This window comes from Muntiacus reevesi, chromosome 6 (genome assembly GCF_963930625.1).
Source record: "Muntiacus reevesi chromosome 6, mMunRee1.1, whole genome shotgun sequence".
Lineage (NCBI taxonomy): Eukaryota > Metazoa > Chordata > Mammalia > Artiodactyla > Cervidae > Muntiacus > Muntiacus reevesi.
This window is the reverse complement of record NC_089254.1, coordinates 107,829,343-107,853,687: the sequence shown is the minus strand read 5'-3', so window position 1 is coordinate 107,853,687 and position 24,345 is coordinate 107,829,343. Positions and strand designations below refer to the sequence as shown.

The 24,345-nt window shown below is 53.8% G+C and overlaps 1 protein-coding gene across 4 annotated transcripts in view; it reads left to right on the top strand.

Annotated features, from left to right (window-relative positions):
* The window catches only part of PRKAG2 (protein kinase AMP-activated non-catalytic subunit gamma 2), a 292,846-nt gene that overhangs the window by 118,670 nt on the left and 149,831 nt on the right, over positions 1-24,345 (top strand). The window contains exon 1 of one of the 4 annotated variants that reach the window (XM_065939490.1): positions 5,308-5,703. The exons of the other annotated variants lie outside the window; for them this stretch is intronic. Coding sequence (XP_065795562.1) covers positions 5,610-5,703 — 94 coding nt within the window. The 5' untranslated portion in view covers positions 5,308-5,609. Of the gene's footprint in view, positions 1-5,307; positions 5,704-24,345 lie in introns of those variants that run through there. 4 annotated transcript variants of the gene reach the window in all.

Genomic DNA, 24,345 nt, shown 5'->3' with positions numbered 1-24,345 from the left:
CTCCACCCAGCTGTCGGCTGCTGACCCGGGAGGCCCGTTCCCACAGCACAGGGGACAGGGGCCGAACCAGGAGGCAGCTCTGTCCCAGTAAAGGGGTCCACCCCGGGCTTCCAGCCGGAGCCCCGGCAGGACTCGTCAGCTGTCCGTGTGGACACGGTGGTCGATGCTCAGCACCCTTTGGCCCCCCCCCCCCCGCCTGCCCCAGCGTGTGCAGCAGGAGGCCCTGACTGCAGACAGCAGCCGTGGAGACAGGCCCACTGTCCCCCACCCCCGTCAGAAGGCCAGGCCGGCCAGGCTCCCCGAGGAGCAGTCCACCCTCCCCTGGATTTCCAGCTGTCCCCTAATAATAACAGTAGGGAGAAATGAGAAATGTTCAAGGCCTGAACCTCCCTCGGCAGTGGCGCCTTCTCTGAGTGCTGAATGGTTTGCTACTCTCCTGGAGTTTGCGCAAACTCATGTCCATCGAGTCAGCAATGCCATCCAACCATCTCATCCTCGGCCAACCCCTTCTCCTCCTGCTTTCAATCTTCCCCAACATCAGTGTTATTTCCAGTGAGTTGGCTCTTCACATCAGGTGGCCGAAGTATTGGAGCTTCAGCCTCAACATCAGTCCTTCCAATGGATGTTCAGGGTTGATTTCCTTTAGGATGGACTGGTTGGATCTCCTTGCTGTCTAAGGGACTCTTAAGAGTCTGGTCCAGCCCCACAGTTTGAAATCTGCCCTCGTTACATGGTCCTATTCCAGGCTTCCCGGTATAGCACCAAGCAAGAGAGTGATTTGCATAATATACTCCAGCAATACATTTTAAACACAGTTTCCGGGACTTCCCTGGTGATCCAGTGGTTAAGATCCCACACTTCCGCTTCAGGAAGAGTGGGTTTGATCCCCGGTCAGGAAACAAAGGCATCCAAGTGCCATATGGTGGGGCCAAACAAAATAAAACACAGTTCCATCGTGGAAGCCACTAGTTCCTTCTTTTTCAGCCCTTCCCTTTAAAAAACCCCCCAAGTGTGGAAAGCATTCCATGAGGATGTGTTCTTGCCGGCTGAGTCACGATCCCGTGAAGGGCTTCACCTCTTGTTCATTTGGGATCATCAGCGGCGGAAACCGTGACGAAGGGCTGTTTGGTCTTCCTGACAGTGGCCGCCGCTCCCAGCCCCGAGGTCAGATGTCCTGAAGGAAGGGTCCTCGTCACTCAACCTGCAGCCAGAGTGTCACCTCACCCTGTGTGGTCTGCACGCATCTCAGTTGTTCAAAGGTGTTGTCCCAAGCTAAGGAATTTCAGGCAAATATGAATCGAACAGGGAGATGCAGTGGTAAGAGAGCCGATTGTAAAATGTCTGGGAATTCTGCAAGCCCATCTGTGCCCCATTGGTGCCCTGAAATGGACCAAGGTGGGAGGTTTGCACCAGAGCAAGTGGCAGACCCTATAATTTAGTCCTCCCTGCCCCCCACCATACCCCAGGGCTGCCTGATCAGCGTTTCCCGAATGCCCTGCGTCTCCACCCTGGAAGTCCAGTGTCGCCCACGGCCTTCTTCTCTGCTCTTGGGTGAAGCTGACCCTGGGAAGAGCATTTTGAGTGAGATCAAAGGTACATGTCAGTGAGGTCCGGGTCTCGCTGGGGCCTTGTATCTGTAGTCAAGGTCGTCGTGTCTGGCATCATTTGTTTTGTTATTGTTGTTCAGTCGCTCAGTTGTGTCTGACTCCTTGTGACCCCATGGACTGCAGCACGCCAGGCTTCCCAATCCTTCCTCATCCCCCAGGCTTGTCTTAAAGCTGCATTTAACCCTGTTCCTCAGCTCCATCCATCCAGAGCTCCCCAAGGTCCGTCCTGTGGGACAGAGAACTGTTCTGGGCCTCAAACGACTTTTTGCTCGATCAGGCCAGTTCTACTGTGTCTTTTCAGAATATTCTGTAGCCATCTCAGTCACAGAACCGTGACCCTGAAGGACCCAGGGATTCTTTCCTCCACCCTGCCTGCACTGCATGCCCTGACTCTCCTCTCTGAAGGCATCAGATGTTCCTACGGGACGAATCCAGAGGGTGTGGAGCCCAGAGCTGGGCAGCAGCAGTGGGCTCTGGCCCTGCAGAGACTTACTCAACTTCATGTGTTTATTTTTTTATTGGAGTGTAGTGGCTTTACAGTGTTGTTAGTTTCTGCTATATAGTATAGTGAGTCCGCTCTGCGTGTACACGAATCTCCTCTTTTTCTTGCTTCCCCCCCGTTTAGGTCACCGCAGAGCACAGGGTAGTGTTCCCTGTGCTACAGTAGTTTCTCATTAGTTATTTGTTTTAAGTTGTTCAGTCGCTCAGTCGTGTCCGACTCTGAGACCCCGTGGGCTGCAGCACGCCAGGCTCCTCTGTCCTTCACCATCTCCCAGAACTTGCTCAACCTCATGTCCATTGAGTCGGTGATGCCATCCAACCATCTCATCCTCTGCCGCCCCTCTCTCCTCCTGCCTTCAATCTTTCCCAGCATCAGGGTCTTTTCCAGTGAGTCAGTTCTTTGTATCAGGTGGCCAAAGGATTGGAGCTTCAGCTTCAGTCTTTCCAGTAAATATTCAGGGCTGATTTTCTTTAGGATGGACTGGTTGAATCTCCTTGCTGTCCAAGGGACTCTCAAGAGTCTTCTCCAGCACCACAGTTCAGAAGCATCATCTCTTCAGCGCTCAGCCTTCTTTAGTATCCATAGGGTATATATCTCAATCGCAATCTCCCAGTCCGTTCCATGCCCTCTTGCCCCCTTGGAGCCCATACGCTTGTTCTCTGTATCTGTGTCTCTCTTTCTGCTTTGCAAATAAGTTCATCTCTACCATTTTTCTAGATTCTACATATGTGTGTTAATATACAATATGTGTTTTTCTGACTTCACTCTGTATGAGAGTCTCTAGGTCCATCCACGTCTCTGCAGACGGCACAGTAAGAGTTATTCAAGTTTAAGTAAAATGGTGTTAGTAATACTTGCCCCATAGGTTTCTGGGGATGATGAAATAAATTCATATTCAGCACTCCAACTGACATATGGTAGGCATTCCCCAAACAGTATTTATTATCTTACTAGTTAAAATATAATTCTTAGAGGACAGGAATGTCTTTGAATTTTTCATAGCACTAATCCCCTCCATTAGTATCTGTCCTGCTCATTTGGTAGAGGTTTAATGACTACTTGGTGAGTGAATGGCTGTATAAACTATGTACAGAATCATTGAACGTGCCCAGGTTGCTGTTTATTTCCCTCACGAATTTAAACTCGTTCTTCCCTTTTAGTCGCTAGACTTTGAAGTGTTTTCTCCTTCTGCATTGTCTCTCATATAGTATAAGAATCTTGTATTGTTTTAGACAAAGCCTTTCATTTTTCTTTTAATCAAATATGGCTCTTTCTTACTGGAATTCTTGTTAAGCAATCTTTTCTAAGGAAACTCTGCTTTGTTTCATTTTTAAACCAGAAGAACATTTCCATTTTTTTTTAAATGCTGAATTGATCTTTTAATTTTTCAAAATATTTATTTATTTGTTTGGCTGCGCTGGGTCTTACAACACATGGGATCTTTAGTTGAGGCATGTGGGGTCCAGTTCCCTGACCAGGGATAGAACCTGGGCTCCCTGCATAGGGAGTGCAGAGTCTTAGCCACTGGACCACCAGGGAAGTCCTTGAATTGATATTTTTGAAAAGTGAATGTTGCTCAGTCGTGTCCAACTCTTTGCAACCCCATGGACTATGCATACAGTCCATGGAATTCTCCAGGCCAGAATCCTGGAGTGGGTAGCCTTTCCCTTCTCCAGGGGATCTTCCCAACCCAGGGATCGAACCCAGGTCTCCTACAATGCAGGCAGATTCTCTACCAGCTGAGCTACCAGGGAAAAGTTAGATTTCCTCTTTTAAAAAGAGAAAATCTAAATATGAAACTTCGAAACCTACCTTAGACTTTTTCAGAGCTTAAGTTTGGGCTACTGTATTTAACACAGATAAGTCTAGGCTACCATATTTAACACAGATAACAATACACTACTCCACTGGAGAACCCAAGTGGGGGTGGGTTTTGCGACTTGCTCTGTGACTTGTAGGTTCCTCCACGGGTGCAATGCTGGCCCAGCCTCTCCTCTCTTCTCCAGACCCCCAACCCTCAAGGCCAACTCAAGCTCTGCTTTCCAAGCAGGGTCATGTGATGGCCCCTTTCTGTCTATCCATTTGTGCTGATGACACTGTCCATTCTGGCCACAGGTCATTGAGCACATTTTGCTATTTTATGCAGTTAGTATTATAATTTTATCTTTGTCTCTCCAAGTCATTTTCACATAGCTTGAGAGCAAGACCTATTTCCTCCATTCCTTCAATGCATGCTGCTGCAAAGATTTGATCACTGGATCTCCGTGAGTCTCAGCAGAAGGAAAACGCAGGACAAAGAGCCATTAGATGTTCAGACTTCCGGAAGGAGATGAATTCCTAACATGAGCAGGTCTCACCTAGGTTTGAGGAGGAAGCTGGGACCAGAGACGAGGAGTGACTTTCTCAGGGTCACAAAGCTAATTAGTGGCAGGTCCCTTTAGTCTAGTGAAGGTATCAGCAAAAGGAATTGAACATTTTTTCCCTGTCTTTTTAAAGTTTTAGTTTTAGTTGCAAAACACATGCACACTAGAAGTTTTTTGTTTTTATTAGGTCAGGGGTTTGGTTTTGGGGTCAAGGAAGTTGGAATTCTAACCACTGGTTACAGGACTTGGAGCAAATCATACCCCCTTTCGGAGCCTCGGTTTCCCCATCAGTCATGGGAGGGAGTTGGATCGCATGCTCTCTAAAGTCCCCTTGGGTTCTGTCATTCTGCAGTTCTTAGCAAGTCCACGGCTCAAACTAGACATGAGCTTGAGACCCTCCTGGAGGGTCCCTGGAGACCCCGTGTCCCCTCCTCAAAGGCGGTCCTTGCTTCTTTCATCTCAGGGAGCTGCGAGGGGAAATAGATTCAGGGACTTCCAGCCCCGGGGACCTGCGGCTTCTTCAGCAAGAAGCAGCCGGAGCCTGCTGACCCCGGGGAGCCCTGGAACACATGAATCAAAATAGTTGTGTGATGTCATGTCATGATGGGAATGCGCTGTGGCCAACCGGTGCCAGGAATTGTCTGGACCGGGTGGTTTCCTTTTACAGTCTTTTTAAAGGGACCTCGGCAGACCCGCACATGACCGGCCGGCCTTGCCCTCCTCCGATTGCCTAGCTCGTCTTCCCTCCCTTTTTTTTTTTTTTTCGTTTTCAGGAGGAAAAAGCCCCGAGCGCCTGAGTGTGTGGCTGACCTTAACTATATAAACAGACCTGCCTGGGCTTCCGGGGCAGCTTCTTGCCTACTTAAGGGCAGCGGCTGCTCCAGCTTTGCCGCGGCCCCAGTGGGTGGGTGCAGAGGTGAGGACCACCCGGCCTGTCCGGCGGCTGCTGGCCCCGCGGGCGAGCCCTCCGGCGTTGGCTGGGGGACCCCAGGCTGTGGCTGGAGCACGCAGGTCGTGTTTCTGAGCTCTCGGGCCCCACGCCTGCCGGCCCATGCGGCGCCCCTCCTGGCCCCCAGGCGCCCGGGGCTGACGCTGCCCCCCCGCGAGTCCTGGCATGCTCACCCGGCCCGGCTCCCCATGAAGCGGTTTGGCAGCCTCAGGGGCAACAGAAAGCACAAGGACCCCAGCCGGAGCACCGCGAGGCGGCAGTCGGAGCCCCATGGCCTTTGCGGTAGGACACTTCGCTTTGCCCAGTCCTCTGCAGGTCGCCAGGGCCAGTGTGCACGCGCGTGTGTGTGTGCGTGTGTGTGTGTGTGTGTGTGTGTGTGTGCGCGCGTGCGCACAGCCACCCGGGTGACAGCTGTGTGCGGGTGTGACTGTCAGGCAGAGGAGACAGATGGGGACGTGTGACCTTACTTACACACAGTCCTGCCCCCTCACTGTCCTGAGCTGCTCGGCAGTGCTTCCCCCCAGGCTGTCTTCTCTAACTGGCCCTGATGAGGTTGAGTGATCAATGGGACTGGCGTTCATTTCGGCAAAAGCAGCGGCCTGGGGAAAAGTAAGAATGGACCGGAACTGTTGTTGGCGGCTGTGAAGTACGAGATGTGCGTGTGTAGAGAAAACTAGTGCTTGAGATCACAAAGGATGCCTTTCCCTCGCCTCCTTGGCCCCACGGCTGTCTTCAGGTGGTCAAGGGTTAACGTGGGAGGGAAGGGTTAACGCCTGCCTTGATTTTTGTCCCGGGGCGGGGGGTGGGGTGGAGGGGGAGAAGCTCCTTGTGTGATCTCTCTGGCTTCTGGGAACTTCTGCAGCCTCTCCAGGCTCTACAGGGGGTCGGGACCAGTGTGCCTGGCGTTACAGTGACCTGAGGGTTTGAGGGAGGCACCCTGTCTGGCTCAAGTTGGGCAGGTGGGTTTCAAAGCAGCCAGGGCTTCCTCGAGGCCTGGCTGAGGCCTGCCCACTCAAAAGTAGGTGGTGGACTTCCTCAGAATTGGGGGTTTGCCTGCCCTGGAGGCTGCTGCTTGTGGAACACAGGATATTTCTGAACACTCCATCCTAAGACAGGATAGCAGCCCCACTCACACAGCCCAGTGGTAGCAAAGATGGGGAAGCTGACAGGTGCACTAAATTGTGTTCTTTGGGTAGGAGGCAACATGGTAAGTGGCCAAAAACAATCATTTTGTGTAGTAAGGAAATGACTTTGGCAAAACATCTTGGCAGTACATGGAAACTGGAATATAGGCTTGCATGCATGTTCAGTTTCTTCAGCTCTGACTCTTTGCAACCCCATGGACTGTAGCCCACCAGCCTCCTCTGTCCATGGGATTCTCCAGGCAAGAATACTGGAACAGGCTGCCTTGCCCTCCTCCAGGGGATCTTTCCAAACCAGGGGTCGAAGTTGGGTCTGCCTGCATCTGCTGCATTGCAGGCAGATTCTTTACTGACTGAGCCAACTGGGAAGCCTGGAATATAGGCATACCTCATTCCATTGCATTTTTCTTTTTTTTTTTTTAATTAAAGGTTTGTGGCTCCCCTGTATTGTCAGATGATGACTAGCGTTTTTTTTAAGCAGTGAAGTATTTTAATTAAGGGATATACATTGTTTTCTAGACATAATGCTATTGCATAGTTAGTAGACTACATTATTGTGTGATCATATACGCACTTGGAAACTGAAAATCCGTGTGGCTCCCTTCACCATTCTGATATTCGCTTTATTGCAGTGGGTTGGAAACTGAACCTGCAGCATCTCCAAGGCAGTGCCTGTAGTAAGAAAAGAAAAAGGTAAACATAAAACCTACTGACCTTGCTTGCCACACCCAGTTTACAAGTACTTCTGGAAGCTTCTAATGGACCTGGTGTGCCACTGATAACCCTGGGGAGGATAAGCAAAGGAGACAGCAGCTCTGAAATTCAGGGAGTTTTCCGTCTTGTGAAGGAATTAGAGAGCAGTGCCTGATTGCACTGTGTGCAAAGGTGAATTGCTAGAGAACAGTGCCTAGTCTGACATGGCAGGGGAGGAGGTGGGGAATGACAGACACCCTGGGCTTAATTGCTGTCTTTCAGTCGCTCAGTCGTGTCTGACTCTGCGACCCCATGGACTGCAGCACACCAGGCCTCCCTGTCCATCACCAACTCCCGGAGTTTACTCAAACTCATGTCCATCGAGTCGGTGATGCCATCCAGCCATCTCATCCTCTGTCGTCCCCTTCTTCTCCTGCCCTTAGTCCTTCCCAGCATCAGGCTCTTTTCCAATGAATTGGCTCTTTGCATCAGGTGGCCAAAGTACTGGAGCTTCATCTTCAGGCTTAATTAGACGTGGTTTGAAAAGAAGACTCTTCTTTTAAATAATAAAGTGATAAGCATTCATTTACTATAGAGCTAAGTCTAAACCTGTTATTTAACTAAAAGTCTGGTTTTGCTCATGGGCATGGGTGGGCCCATTAGCAAAAAAAAAAAGAACAAAAATGCCTATTATTTGCCAGACAGTGGTTTCTCCCTTGTGTTTTAAATCTGTCATCCTGTCTGTTCTGCTTCCGAAATCAAAAATAATATTTGCATGTTGACCAGGCTTTACAAGTGCTCACATGCAAATACCGGCTCTGACCGCAGGGTCAGGAAAATCAGAGTGTCTTCTAGAACCTTCCTCTGAGACTTGGGATACTGCCCATGTATCCAGTTTTCCTTTCGTCGGAGTCCCAGTGTGAGAGCAGTTGAGCAGGGGTAGGCAGCAGGTGCTGGCCCCTCAGTCATGTGTGGTGTGGATACATCAGATGAAAACAAAACAGAATGTGGACTGAGCATCCTCCCAGCTCCCTGCCTGCCGCCTACCCCTTCCCCAAGACCAGACTGAACCACTCCTATCTGAAACCATCCCAACTGCCTATTCAGTGACCTCCGGGCTTCTTAGGGACAAGGACCACGTCCCCAAGGAAGCTTTCCATCCATCTTCCAACCCTGACGCCTTGAAGCATCACAGGTTCTCACTAGAGAATTGCTGGTCATGGGGTGGATTGAAATGGGGCCACTCCACGGTTACTCCTGGTTCTCCAGCAGCGTTGTTTCCGGATTTTGCTTTCTTTTAATTCCCTTCCAGCCGATCCCTTTCCTCCCTGCAGTTATCCTTATGTGGGTGTGTAGTCGCTCCGTCGTATCCAACTCTGTGCGAACCCATAGACTGTAGCCTGCCAGGCTCCTTGCTCCATGGAATTCTCCAGGCAAGAATCCTGGAGTGGGTTGTCATTTCCTCCTGCAGGGGATTTTCCCTGGGATCAAACCCAGGGATCGAACCCCCATCTCCTGTGTCTCAGATTCTTTTCCTGCTGAGCCACTGGCGAAACCCTGGAGTTTAAGAATTTCAGAGGAGTCTTCTTTCTTCTTTTAAGAAAGCTTCCATGAGGGCTGTGAGAATGTCTGTCTTTCACCCACCCTCCGTCCTCCCCAGATCAAGGGAACGTGGGTGGTCGGCCGATTGTGTGTGCTCTTTGGCCGCTTCTGTGACCCCGTCAGTCTTTTCCGGGAGCCACTCCCTGTATCGTCTGTTCCAGTTCAAGGTGGGGTCATTCCTCACACACGTGCATCTCCCTTGTTACACACAGTTGCACACACACACACAGCCATTCCTGTCGCCTCTTTTCTTTCTTTCTTTTTTTTCCTTCTAATTTTAGCTGGGCTGGGTCTTTGTTGAGGCACATGGGTTGTTGTGCATGCATGGGATTAGTTGTAAGCCCATGGAGTTGTGATGCATGGGCTTAGTTGTCCTGCAACGCATGGGATCTTTGTTCCCTGACCAAGAAAGCGAACCCACGTCCCCTGCATTAGAAGGCAGATTTCTTAACCACTGGACCACCAGGGAAGTCCCCTCCTAGGCTCTTGAGCAGCCAGAACAACCACAGGAGGGAAATCAAGGCCCGGCAGATCGGAGGATACTTAATCCATGTATGTTTGCCCCTGGCTGGCTTGTTTGTTTGGAAGCGTGTGGCTCTGGTTGGAGTTTTAAATACTTCAAGCCTTGGAGTTTATAAACACTTCAACAAAATGCCCCAGAAAGTTCTGATTTACGAGAAGCTTGACCCTTTTGGCCCAGAGCTTAGGGCCCGCCCAGCCCCCCACCCCCTACAAAGCTCAGTAGGCGCCTCCCACGCCAGGTGTCATACTCTGTAGGCGAATCCAGCGGTGGTTTGGACTTAAGCCTTCGATTTCGGCCTCTTTGGTCAACAGGGATCCAGATGACATGGACAAAGAGTGTGTAGCAATAGTAATAAAAATGTAAAAGGCAGATTAGGAAGGGATTTTGGTCATCAGCTCAGAAAGCTGACTGTAGCAACTTTTCTACCTTCTGTAGTGAGAGGCGAGTAATTAAACAAAAGCCACCTGGAGCCTTAAGAGGACCCTTCTGAGGGCCAGCACTAGAGCCGGGAAGCCCCTGGGTGCGTCAGGAGGGTGTGTCCCCACGAGGCTGGGGTCCAAGGGACACTGGAGACCAGAGGCCCCGACAAGTCTTGTTTTGCACTGAGCCTCCCCCTCCGGTTAGCCCTCCTTGTGATGAATGTGCAACCACTTCTGGAACGAAGCTCCAAGGTTCCTCCTGCCCGAGTTCTCGCATCACCCCAACGCTGCCTGTCCCAGTCCCTCATCCCCTGGTAATGCCAGCGGAGCCCGCAGCGGGCTATGCCACTGCAGGGACCCTGGGTCATCTTTGCCTCAGCAGCGGGTACGGCTGTTGTCCTGCCTCCCCCCGGTGTGCCCCCACCCCGGGACCCTCTGCTCCCTGCCCGGCCCCTTGTCATCTCCATGCTGCCTCTGGCTGCCTGCCTGCCCATCCGGCTTCCGGTGTCCAGATTGGGGTGGCTTTGAGAGAGCCTAGTATTGTTTTGATCACTCATTTGAATATATGAATTTAGTTATTTATGATGGAACATTTCAAGCATCCACAGAAGGAGGGAGAATGGAGGAACAGTGTCCATTTTCAGACTCAGTGGTGAGAAGCGCCCTGCCAGTCCCATGGACAGAGGAGCCTGGCGGGCTACAGTCCACGGGGTCGCAGAGAGTCGGGCATGACTAGCGATGAACACTTCCACTTTTGCTTCACTTTCTGCCAGTCCCACCAGCGTCTGAGCGGCTCGGTGCCAACACTGGGGGTGCAGACACCAGTACGCCCTCCCGGGGCAAACCACCAAGGTGGTTCTTTAAACTGTGATAAAATAGACAGGGGATGAGATGGTTAGGTAGCATCACTGATTCAGTGGACATGAGTTTGAGCCGAACTCCGAGAGATAGTGGAGAACAGAGGATCCTGGCGTGCCGCAGTCCCCAGGGTCACAAAGGGTCAGACACAACTTAACGACTCAACCACTGCAACAAAGCAGACGGAACGTAAGACTTACCACCTTGCCCATTTTTACCCACACTCTTCACTGGACTTAAGCTCATTCACACTGCTGAGCAGACCATCACCACCTGCATCTCCAGAACGTCCCAGCGTCTCCAGCCAAACCTCTGTCCCTTTTAACAGCTGTCCATTCTGTCTGCCCCCCTAGTCCTGGAACTCCCCCCCAACTTCTCCTTCCTGCCTCTCTCAAATGACCGCTCCGGGTGCCTCACGAGTGGAATCACGTGGTGTTCCTCCCTTGTGTCTGGCTTGTTCGACAGCTGAGCGAGTGTTCCTTTGTGATGCCGGGCCGTGGTGAGCGCTGTGGAGGAAAAGGCAGGACGGGGGGTCGGAGGGGACAGGAGGAGGCGCCGTGCGGACCCCCGGGGCAGGTCCCTCCAGACAGATGGAAGGCCCAGGCCCTGGGGAGGGAGACCCTTGGATCCAGGGGTCTCCGAGGGGTACCAAGGGGCCAGTGTGGCTGGACGGCAGGAAGTGGGGCAAAGCCCTTAGTCGGGGCCCCAGCAGGAGGGGAGGAAAAGGCAGGTGAGGGGCGGGGGTCCCCGGGGGTCTTGAGCCAGCGCTGCTGGGCTCTGGGGGCTGGGGCCTTGCCCAAGGCCATGGAACGGTGAGGGCAGAGCTAGGGTTATGAGCCTATGTCCCCACCCCTCCACAGGACCGATGCCCACCCGGAGCGGCTGGCCCTGGCTCCCAGCCTCTCTGCCGAACCTGTGCCCACACAGGAGACCCCGGAGAGCCTGCAGCTCATCTGCAAGGAGGGGTTTGGGGTATCGGACTCTAACATCTGGCAGAGGCGTTTGGGATTCAGGATCGGTCATCCGGACTAGAAGTCAGAGGAGGCTGGCTCACCGCCTCCGCCCATCGTCCCCACCCCAAGCCCAGCGGGAAGGGCTCACCTTCCTTGGCCCAGTTTTCCTCTGCGTGGCCGTCACCACGCTGCGTGGCGGCCCTGGCCCGGCCTCCAAGGATGACAGGTGGAAGGAGAGGCCCAGGCACAGGGCTTCGCGGGAAAATCTTGGTTAAGCACTTCCGGCTTCTTCCGCCCCCAGGGGCTGCCCTGGATCACTGGCGAGTGGGCCAGTCACCACCTGACAGGCAGGCACAGAGCGGCGGGGTGTGCGTGTCCTCACTGCACGCCTGTTTCCCAGCCGTGCCCGCCCCACCCCGCTCCGGGGTGGAGGTGAGGATGGAGGAGACAGTGGCAGCCAGCCTTCATCTCAGTGCCCCTCCCTTTCCCAGTCCCCAGTGGGACAGACTAGGAACATTCTAGAACCAAGGCCCGAGTGATGATGGAGACAGTGAAATGGGTGCTTGCGGGCTGCCTGGAGGAGGCGTGGTTCCGGGGACTCCTGCTTCTGGGCAGAGAGCCTTGACACCAGACACGGCGACTCTGTGATTCCAGGACTGAGGGTGTGTGTGAAGACAGGGGGACCCGATCGCAGAGCCTGGTGGAGTGAACAGAGGAATAAGGGAGAAGGAAGCAAGGTGGGAGGGGGTGGACCTCACAAAGTGACCCCACATGGTGATGGAGACGCCTCGGGGCTGGAAAGCCTGGCCAGGGTCAGATAGCACCTGCTGCTCTGTCACCCAGACCCTCCCGCTGGGACCTGGTCCAGGGTAAGTCTAAGGGCCCAGGGGGCTCGGCACCCAAGAGAGCATCATGTGGGGCTTCCAGCATCCAGAGCAGATTGAGAACCTGGGACATTTAAAGAGGAGGTGATTTCTGTCCTCAAATGATTTGTTGAGGTTGTTCAGTCACTGAGTCATGCCTGATTCTTTGCAGCCCTAAGGACTCTAGCACACCAGGCTTCCCTGTCCTTCATCATCTCCTGGAGTTAGCTCAAACTCATCCCTATTGAATCAGTGATACCGTCCAACAATCTCATCCTCTCTCGTCCCCTTCTCCTGCCCTCAATCTTTCCCAGCATCAGGGTCTTTTCCAATGAGTCAGCTCTTCCCATCAGGTGGCCAAAGTTTTGGAACTTCAACTTCAGCATCACTCCTTGCAATGAACATTCAGGGTTGATTTCCTTTAGGATTGACTGGTTGGATCTCCATGCAGTCTAAGGGACTCTCAAGAGTCTTCTCCAGCACCACAATTCAAAAGCATTAATTCTTCAGTGCTCAGTTTTCTTTATGGTCCAACTATCACATCCATACATGACTCCTGGAAAAACTAGCTTTGACTAGATGGACCTTTGTTGGCAAAGTGGTATCTTTGCTTTTTAATATAGGTTTGTCATAACTTTCCTTCCAAGGAGCAAGTGTCTTTTAATTTCAAGGCTGCAGTCCTGTCTGTAGTGATTTTGGAGCCCAAGAAAATGAAATCTGTCACTGCTTCCACTGTTTTCCTCAGCTCCTAGTTTGTCTTTAATGATCGAGAAGGAAAACACCCATGGTCCAGACCCTCTCGAGAACCTGAGCACCAGGACGCCTCTGGGACCGCTGCTGCCCTTGGCCCTGGCCTGCTGGCCTCCACGGGTGTCTCCTGACCATGGTGGTGGGCAGGGGGTAATCCCCAGGAGGGAGTGTGTCCCCTCCCAGGGAGGCCCCAGCTCAGACCTGTGTGTGGCCTGTGGAGTCCAGGGTGATTGGTGTCCCCAGAGCTGTGCGGGGAGGTGTGGTGTGGTCCTCCAGCAAACCCAGGCTGGAAGCAGGGACACGGCACCCGCCTGGGCACCAGGGCCAAGGGCACTGCTGAGAGACGTGGGGGGCTCAGGGGCGTTTCGGTGACTCAGATGACTACAAGGCTTTGCCGAAAGAGGTAGCACAAACCAGCTAACACTAGAGACTTCTCAGATGCACAGCAGATGCGTGAGAAAACGGCCAGGGCTCATCCTCGCCTGCGTGCAACTGTCCTGCCGCTTTCATGTCCATGATCCAAATCCCTGGGCTTCGCTGCTGGCTCAGTGGCAAAGAATCCGCCTGCCAATGCAGGAGGTACGGGTTCGATTCCTGATCCGGGAAGATCCCACGTGCGGCGGAGCAGCTAAGCCCGTGGGGCCCAGCTACTGAGCCTGTGCTCTGGCGCCCGGGAGCCGTCACTACGGAAGCCTGAGTGCCCTGGAGCCTCTGCTCCAAAACAAGAGGAGCCACTGCAATGAGAAGCCCAACCACGGCATCAAAGAATAGGCCCCGCTCGCCGCCACTAGAGAAAAGCCCAAACAGCAGCGAAGACCCAGCACAGCCAAAAAGAAAGAAAGAAAGAATTTGTTTAAGAGTCCAAAAGCCCCCAACCCAAGCTCCTGCCTCCTAGAGACGTTTGGCTTTGGGGGGAGATGAGGCTGAGAGAAAGAGGACAAGCCACTGCCCGCTGAGTTCCGAGCCCCAGGCCTCGGGCCTCGGGTTGTCTGTCTCTCTCTGCGCTCGTTCCTGGGAAATCAGTCAAGTGCACCTGTGCTTCTGCAAGGGTTTCTGAGAAATGCCCTGTTAGTCAGAATCAAGTGCATGTTTTTCCTTGCAGCTTTTCTGTAGACAAAAGATTTCGTCTGGATGGGTATGGGGAGCCCTTCTCACGTCTGCCAGTGCGGAGCAGAGAAAGGAAAAGACCTGGTGTAGAGAATGAGGAGGTGTATTTTCATTTTTTGTTCATTAACTAGTTTATTTTTGGCTGCTCTGGGTCTTTGTTGCTGCTCACAGGCTTTCTCTAGTTGCGATGAGCAGGGACTACTCTCTAGTTGTGATGCCTAGGCTTCTCATTGCGGTGTCTTCTCTTGTTGCAGAGCACAGGCTCCAGGGCTTTGGGCTCAGTAGCTGTGGCACATGGGCTTAGTTGCCTCTTGGCATGTGGAATCTTCCCGGATCAGGGATTGAACCCATATCTGCTACATCAGCAGGCGAATTCTTAACCACTGGACCACCAGAGAAGTCCCAAGACAATGGGGAGGTGTATATTTAAATGTCGATTTCATTGTTACTCAGGTACCGTGAGGCTGACAGGTCAGGAGTGGATGCCACGGAAAGGCTGTTGTTCACTCCCAGTTCCCAAGAGGAGGGGGCACAGCCTCCCCACCCCCATGCCCTGCAGGACCACGCGGGGAAGCTCCAGGGTCAATGGAGGGGATCAAAGAAGCCAGGGGAAAGGGTGGACGGGAGCCTTCATTGTGGATTCCTCGGGAAAGACAGGGCCAGGCAGAGCAAGCAGGGTTGGGATGGACTCGCTGAATCATTTCAGCAGGCGCTGGGCTCTCGGGCCGTCTGTAGTCTGGGACCTGCCCCTGGGGTGATCAGGCAGGGGGACGTGCCTCCTAGAGCTTAAGCACCAGCCGCAGGAGGGCGCCTCCCAGTAGGACTGTGGATTCGCTTGTTTGCATACGAAAGGCAGTTTCCCTGCAAGGGAGGGGCGGGCTAACCCCGGGAGGGGCAGGCCTCTCCAGTCAGCCAGGCCCCAGATGCCAGACCATAGAGAACACAGAAAATAAGAAAATGCGGTCAGTACAGGATGCTGCTACCCCCATAGTTCTCACCTGTTCTCTTTGCCCGTAATTTCAAAGTGTTTCTGATTCCACTGGGGGGCGACCTGCCTGCCCTGAGACCCCAGCCCCCAGCACAAGGGGAAGAGGGGCTGGTCTCCCCAGGTCTAAATGCCCTGGACTCCTATTCTGGCACACCCAGCAGCTCAGGCCCCCGAGGAACAGGGTGAAGGGCTGTCTGTGCCTGGCGGGTCTCCTTCGGGTCCTCCATCCCATCTCCAGACCTCAGAAAGTGCCCGTGAGTGACTGCAGACCAGCTTACGGGTGCCGCCTACTCCTCCCCACCACACTGGTCATCAGGGCCGGTCCATCAAACAACCACGTGCCCACCCTCAGTGTGGCCGACGGACACACGGCAAGTGGGTTCCGAACACACACGCTGCCGGGGATGCTCTGTGGTCACTTCTGCGTGGAGTCTGGGAGTCCCTAATCATGGTCGTGTTTCTGGATGAAAGTGATGGGAAGGTGTGGCCAGGCCGGCACAAGCGTGCGCTGGGGTCTCAGCATCACCGGTGAGCCTTGGGGGGCCCTCAAGTCGCCCCATGTGGGGGTTGCCCTGGAGCAGAGCCCCACTCATCATCTGACGCCCCGCCCAGGGTCTGCTCACACCCAACGCTGTGCTGTGTGTCCTCTCTGCCTGGTTCTGCACCCACCTGGGCCTCAGACGTGAGCATCAGACCCTCGGGGCTCCCACCTCCTGCTCTATGTCTGTGGCTCTCTCTGACGTTAAGGTTGAATTCACCGAACATGTCTATAAAGCTCCTACCTTGCGTGTGGGTGTAGCTGCTGGGGACCGTGGGGAACAGGATAGGTGCTGAGCAAACACGCGTCCGTGGTAATTAAAGTGCATAATGAAATATTAAAGAGTAAGCTGAGATGTCAGGAGGATTGGTTTTGGTGTGCAGGAAGGCTGCTGTAGACAATAACAGGCTCTGAAGCATTAGATCGCAGCCAGTGGGGAGGGGAGGGGAGGGAAGAGGGGGCAGAAGGGATCCAGGTGGGAGAAGCGGCGTGCAAAGGTCCAGGGCAGGTCTGGCCTGGCACGTGGAGTGCCCCAAAGGGGTTCCCAGAGCCCAGGAGGACTCGGAGGGTCTCCGACACCTGGAAGGCCATCCTCAGCGGGTACCTCTCAGCCCAGCATCGCTCTCAGACGTTCGGGGAAAGTGGTGGCCGTCACCGCCAACTGACCGCCCTGCTTCTGATGTCCCTGCTGAGCTCAGAGTGGCCGTCGCCGAGGCAGGCCCACCTTTGCAGAATCTACCTGACTGGTGACTGGTTTGTCAGCAGGACAGGGAAGGGAGCAGATCCGCTCCCAGAAAAGCAGGTTTTCTCTCAAACAAGGCGCGATGGCCGTCTGCTGCAGGTTCTCCCGTGCAGCCCTGGCAACTCCTAACACACCTCTGCTTCTTGAGTCTGCCCTCGTTGCAGGCTTCTCTGGGTCACGTGGCTGAGAGGGACCTTCTGGCTCCACGATTATCTTCAGAAGATAAAAGAAAGAGAACCCCGCCGACTGTACTTTTCCTGCAGCTTCTCCTCTAGTTCCACAGCCCTGGAGATGTCCCCCTACAGTCGTGCCTGGGCTCTCCCGGACCTGCCTTGAGAAAACTCAGCCCAGAGCCTGATGGACCTGGCTGGGCTGCTCTCGTTAAACTCCTGGGCCGCAGAGACTGTCTCATTCTCTCCACTTGTGACAGAATCTCTCTGATCGTCACTCTGATTCCTGCTCCCCGTCTTCCTCAGTCGCAGGACCTCGGTTTCCTTTCATGCCAGTGCGTGTGGCTCAGTAGGGCAGGTGACAGTGATTTAGTGAGCTATATGAGCAAGTGTTGTTTTCATTTAGAAAGACTCTTGGAAAGGGGGAGACCTGGGGACTTCCCTGGCTGTCCAATGGTTAAGATTCCGAGCTTCCACTGAAGGGGGCAAAGGTTCAATTCCCTGGTCAGAGAGCTAAGATCTCACAAGCTGCTAGGTAGGACACACACACACAAAAAAAAAAAAAGAGAGAAAGAGGAGAAGTAAATTCCCTTTCGTTCCTTTTACCTCCCTCCTGCCTTGAATGTAGATGTGAGGGTTGGAGCTCTGCAGCCATCTAGGATCATAAGGTGACTGCTGAGGATGCAAGGAATGTTAGTGGAAAATAAAGATAGAAGCCTGGGTTAACATTGTGAAGCTGCCATGCTAGCTATGGACTGCCTATCTTTCAGACATCTTTTTTATGTGAGAGAAGAATAAACCTCTTTCTTGCTGAAGCCTCTCTTATTTTGGATTTTGCTGTTAAATAAGGACAAACTTAACTGAAACTGATACAGCCCAAGATGGAACTTGATCCATACCAGGCCCTCGGTAGCTACTTGAGGACCAGGCAGGAGATCTGTGTGGGTGTGGCTCCTTCAGACCCAAGATACTGAGGCCCAGGTGGGTGAGGGCTGCCGAGACCAGGAAGAGGATGTGTCTCTCCGGTCATCCCATGGACCTCTGTCCGGCTCCATTTCCCCTAGAGCTGTGTGTTCACTGCACTGCCAGAGGACTCTCTATAAGGAAATGCTGATATTCTAAATTTAGGCTAAAAAAATTAGGCCTGTGGGTGCTTTATACAAATGGGCCATTTCTTTAAATTGCTGTGTCCCTTTCTGTGGACATATTTCATCTTTTAAAATATGATTTCGTTTGAAACGGTCCCACTGCAGAGAGAGATGGATGAGCTATTCCAACTGAAGGGGTAAAGGCAAATTCACACCCAGCTTTTGGTCCACCATGGCGAGCTTGAGAGTAGCCGTGAAGTCTAGACTCTGTACCAACATGGCTTTTTAAAAGAAAATGATTACAGTTAACCGTAGACTTTTTTTTTAATGTGTACTCTTTTTTTTTTTTTTGGCTGTGCTGAATCTTCGTTGCTGTGTGGGCTTTTCTCCAGGTGTGGCGAGCAGAGGCCACCTCTGGCTGCGGTGCAGGGGCTTCTCACTGCAGCGGCTTCTCTTGTTGCAGAGCGCAGGCTCACAGGCTTCAGTGGTTGCCTCACTACCTGTGGTGCACGGGCTTAGCTGCTCTGTGGAATCTTCCCAGACCAGGGATCGAACCCATGTCCCTTGCATTAGCAAGCAGATTTTTATCCACTAGGGAAATCCAGCCATAAACTTTTTAAAATCAGAATACAGCTGGCATTCAGCACTATATAACTTCAGGGTGGACGGCATACATCATGAAATTACATAGTAAGTTTAATGAACATCCATCATCGCGAATAGACACAAAATAAAAGAGAAAAAAAGTTTCCGTGTGATAAAAACTTTTACAATTTCCTCCCTTAACGAGACTATCATATGTAACATCCAGCAGTGTTAATTATATCTTCTTTTTAAAAAATTTATTTTTTAATGGAAGGGTAATTGCTTTACAGAATTTTGTTGCTTTCTGTCAAACCGCAGCATGAATCAGCCATAGGTATACATATATCCCCTCCCAACCTCTCTCCCATCTCCCTCCCCATCCCACCGCTCTAAGTTGATACAGAGATCCTGTGTGAGTTTGCTGAAATGAGTTATATTTTTCTCATAACTGAAAGTTTATACCTTGTGGCCATCGTCATCCAACTCCCCTCCCTGGGTTTCCACCCCCACCTCTGGTAGCCACCTCTCTGATCTCTTTCTGTGAGCTTGTTTGTTGTGGTTGTTTTTAAGTGTTTATTTATTATTTATTTATTTGACAGCCTTGAGTCTTAGTTGAGGCTGTGGGATCTAGTCCCCTGACCAGGGGTTGAACCCAGGCCGCCTGCGTTGGGAGAGCGGAGCCTTGGCCTCTGGACCACCAGGGAAGCCCTCATTTCTTTGGTTTTTCTGTTGTTCAGTCGTTCAGTCACGTGTGACTCTTGGCGACCCCACGGACCTCGGTCGGCAAAGTAATGTCTCTGCCTTTTAATGCGCTGTCTAGGTTTGTCATCGCTTTTCTTGCAAGGAGCAAGCGTCTTTTGATTTTGGTTTAGAGGTATAACTGCCTACAGCACTGTGTTAAGCCCGATGTAGAGATTCGCCACTTCTGTACGTTTTTCGGGGAACCCCCCAGGCCACCCCGGCCTTGGCCTTCATTGCTGTGTCTCTGGGGCCCATCAGTGGATAAGCCAGACACCTGCAAGTTAGCCCCTCTGATAAGTGCTATTTATTGCACACGTGTCAGGCTGGTCTGAGAACGACGTGAAGATATTGGAGGAGGCTCAGTGGCTTGCACGTAGGCAGAGGTGAGGGACGCTTGCCTGGAGGGGGCCCCCAGGACGGGCACTGGGGCTAAACACTTGGACTCAGGTGTGAGCCGGGGGCGGGGTGTGGCGGGCGGGTGGCATCTGCTCTGGACGCAGGGGTGAGGCTGGATTGGTGGAGACCGGGGTGGGGGGGTCTTGCCTAGTCAAGGAAACATCTAGAAAGAGAGGATGGGGCCAGACTTTAGAAAAACCTAGAATGCTAGGCTGGAGGGTGAGCTGGGAACAGGGGCCCCCTGGGAGGGGGTGTGAGCAGGGGCGTCGTGTCAGGGGGGGCTTGGGGAAGGGGCTGGTGAGCTGAGACTCCACCAAGGGGAGCTTGTCCCTAGGGAGCAGAGCCCTCCGGGGCCTCCGCTGCAGCTCCCCCTAGCCTCCCCAGGGGCTGCAGGGATGTTGAGCCCTGAGGCAGCCCTCCCTACCTGAACGCACCCGTGGGCAGCCCTGTAGCTCTGAGCCTGGCCTCTTGCAGGCGGGTGTCTCCCGGAGCCGGCCAGGTGCAGACCCAAGTCGCCCACCTGGAGAACCGGACCTGAGCAGCGTCTAGGGGAGAGCGGAAGGCCACGTGGGAAGGGGCTGCCCTGGCCTGGGGGGTTGGGACGTCCCCGTCGTGAGTTATCTGTGTTGATGTCCCTTGCGTAGCTGCCTTGACGTTTCATGTTCAGTCACTCTGTTAGGGCAGGAGGGGGGCACAGTCCTGCCCAGGGAGAGACGGGCACCTGGCGCCTCAGCCACCTCCAGACATCACGCCCTCCCGCTGCTGACTGTGTGGGGGGACCGCACCCTCCCTGCTCCCCTGCAGGGCCAGCAGAGCATCCCCTTCTCCCCCACCCCCCAAGGCTGTCCCCCACCCCCCGCCACCGGCCGTGACTCCTGGAGGAGACTGAGCCCAGAGTCCCCTCTGTTCTACTGCGTCTCATTCCTGGGTGACTCAGCCACTCACGGAACAGCCGGAGCTGATCTAAAGGGACGACAGAAGTGGCCGAGCCTAGAGGTGGCCTCTGAGCAGCTGTGGCTGCGACCCTGGGGAGGTGACCCAGACAGGGGGGGAAGCACTGTGCCTTCAGGCTGGTGCCGGTGGACCGAGCACCCCGGGTGTGCTGAGCCTGGGGGATTACCCTCCCCTCCGCAAGCCTTCCAGGGTCTCCCTTCTGTGGGATCACTCCCAGCGGGGCCCCAGGGGTGGGCGTGGAGCACTTTGGAGTCCACCCGTCCTGATATCTACACCCGAATTCCTCCAGCACCGAGTGCCTTTGACACTACCTTGTTGATTCTTGACTAACAATGCAGCAAACTTGTAAAACCTTGTTCATGTAAATTTTGCTATATGTATGCCTGCTCAGTCGTGTCCGGCTCTTTGCGACCCCGTGGACTGCAGCCCGCCAAGCTCCTCTGTCCGTGGGATTCTCCAGGCAAGAGTACTGGAGTGGGTTGCCATGCGCTCCTCCAGGGGATCTTCCCCACCCAGGGACCGAACCTGGTCTCTTGTATCTCCTGCGCTGGCAGGCGGGTTCTTTACCAACTGCGCTGCTACCGCAGACGCTTACAGAATCATGTCCATCGTAGGTGGTGAATTTGCACAGTCCACACATACTCGTGTAACCAACGTTCAGACTAAGGGACAGAACATCACCAGCCCCCCAGAAGCTTCTCCAAGGTCCCCGCAGGCACGCCCCAACCCCAAAATGAGCCTTGCCCAACTTTGACCTTTATGTGATGGGTCCACACAAGGTTTCTCTGTCTGGCTTCATGCACCTGAATGCCAACAACGCGGCCCCGCCCACAGCGTGGCTGAAGTTCATTCACTTCGTTGCTGGGTCGCTGCTCCGTCCTCTGACCACGCCTCCTCCACCCCCACCCCCCCACCCCACCCCCCCCTGCGGGTGGGCGGATGCTGGTCTCCAGTCTGGGGCTCTGATAGTTCCCGCTGCTGCTGTGCCCCTTCTTGTACGTCCTCCTGCCTTTCTGTTGGACACACGCCAGGTCTGCGGCAGGAGAGCACGCGTATGTGTGGCCTGGTGCACCAGCCTCCTCTGCCTATCGCCCAGCTCCTCACCTGGGCAGGTGTTCTCCTCCCCTGGTACCTGAGCTGCAGCATCCCCAGGAGGCCCCCTGGGGTCCCCTGAAGGCTAGTGCCCAGCACCCCACACCCTGATCCGCTTCCCCAACAGCAGGGACTCAGGCCCAGCTTGTTGACCGCACACGGTGAAGGCAGGGCAGGCCAGGACCCGGTGGATCGGGAGGAGTTGTGGTCTCTGAGGCCCCTTTCTTCCTGGGTTTATTTATGACTGGGAACTGTAGCAGGACCTGACTTGTAACCACCAGCTGTCGCTATGGCAACTCTTCACTTACACCACTAAAAATAGATCCTCTTCATCCCTGGGATAGAAAAAAATCAAAGAAAATCGAAGTAGGGGAGGGCCTGTCTGCTCAGCTGCGGGCCCCCAGGCGCACTTTGAGGTGCAGCGATGTAGCTCTTGGGGTCCCTTTAACTGCCCACCTAAGAGCAGAAAGGGCCGGGGGTCGGGGGGTGGCGGGTCCACCCTGCTGGCCTTCTCCAGGCGGTGGGACACTGGCGTCACCCCTGCCCTGACCTTGTCTGTCTTCTCCTTTATGGGCTGAACCACAGAAGTTAATCCGTAATTATAAAGTCATTTCTCTAGGGCTTTATTCGCTGTCTTAATCTTTAATCTCAATTCTTCTATGGGATTGTAAATATTTTTCAGGGTCAAGGACTTAATTAGTAGGGTGGTATGAGAACTCGAAATGCTGTCCTATGAGAAACAGTTGAAAGAACTGGACATGTTGGCACGGGCAGCAGAACCTTGGGAGGACCGGGTGGAAACAGTCTTCAGATATTTGTCCTGGTGTCAAGGGACTTCCTTGTCCCTCTCATGCCCCAGGAACGCAGAACTCAGCTCCACGGACGAAGAAATATCCCCCCCGTGAAAATATGTATCTTTCTTTCTATTGCATTTTTTAAAACCATGAAAGTAAAAGGACAGTTCAAAGCGTTTCTGAGCTGGGGAAAGTCTCCATAACGACAAGCCTGCATAGCACGCAAGTGGCTTTGTGGGTCTCTAAGGGGCACAAGGCTCTGGGGTGGGAGGTGTTGCTCCGGGCGGGGTTGCCCAGTGTGGACAGGGTGGGGCCCAAGTCAGCTGCACTCTGTCAGCCTGCTGGGGTGGCCGTCCTCGAAGGGGGCTGTGGACACTCAGGGTGTCGTCCGGGGCTCCCTGCCCTGCACCCTGTCAGTGCTCAGCTGCGTGCCTTGTTACCGCTGGGAGCGTTCCAGCTGAGGGTGAGGTTTCAGATGGGATGGGAGGTTTATGGAGATGCTGAGGTTCCTAGCTACGCGATTATGGTGGGAGTGGAGCACAGATGTGGGTGAGAATGAGCGATCAGCTGGAAATGTGCCATGGTGGTGCAGACGGTAGCCCCTGGTGCACGGGCTGAGGCTAGGCAGGGGCACTCAGGAGCCTGGGCTTGGGCCACTGCTAGGGAGACCACCCCACCCACCAACTCTGCTTCAGTGGAGCCCTGACTGCCTGGGAGCCACAGACGATGGCAGGCAGTGATACAGCCACTCCTTTTTCTTCAGTCTTTGATTGTAGTCAAGATAGCGTAAAATGCACCATCTTAACCATCTTTAAGCATCTGGTTCAGTGGAATTAAGCACTTTCACACTGACGTGCGACCATCACCACCATCCATCCCGAACCTTGTCACCTTGCAAAACTGAGACTTCGTCCCCAGTTAAACACAGCTCCCGTCCCCTGCCCGACCATCGTTGTTTTCCGTCTTCATGAATTTTTGACTGTTCTTGGAAACTGGTGTGGGCTTCCCCGGTGGCGCTAATGGTAAAGAATTGACCTGAGATGCAGGAGACGCAGGACTCAGGGTCAGTCCCTGGGTGGGGAAGATCCCCTGGAGGAGGGCATGGCAACCCGCTCTGGTATGCATGCCTAGAGAATCTATGGACAGAGGAGCCTGGCAGGCTGCAATCCGTGGGGTCACAGAGTCGGACATGACTGATGGAGCACGAGCTCAGTATCCTCATGCAGTGTTTGTGCTTTTGTGACTGGTGGTGTATCGTGTGTCAGAACGTCCTTCCTTTTTTACGACTGAATGGTATTCCATTGTATGTAACTGCTGCGGGCCCTGACCCATTCATCTGCTATGGACGTGGTCTCTCCCCGCCTTGATGGCTAGCCCCTCGAGACGCTGACGGCCTGTTCCTCTCACCCTGGACGAGCTCAGTTCACGTGCTGGCGAGCCCTCCTGGGGCTGCACGTGGGCCCACGCCGAGAGGGCCTCATGCCTCCCCTGATGGGCGACGAGGAGGCACTGCTGGGGTCAGCCCCCAGGAGACCTTAGGGGCAGCCCCGTGCCGTGTGATCGGAGGACAGCGAGCACCCCCAAGACCCCTCATCTGATTTTCTCAAGGCACCAGCTTTGGTCCCTTAGGGATCAAATGGTAAAGAATCTGCCTGCAATGCAGGAGACGTTGGACCCAACCCGGATTTGTTCCCTGGGTCAGAAAGATCCCCTGAAGAAGGAAGTGGCATCCCACTCCAGTATTCTTGCCTGGTGAACTCCGTGGGCAGAGGAGCCTGGTGGGCTACAGTCCATGGGGTCACAAAGAATCGTACACAACTGAGCGACTAAATTTCACTTTTCACTTTGGCCCCAGCATCACCCTCTGTCCCATCGACCCTCCCAGAGGCTCTGCCTTGTCAGCCTGTGCAGTTTGGCGCCAGCACC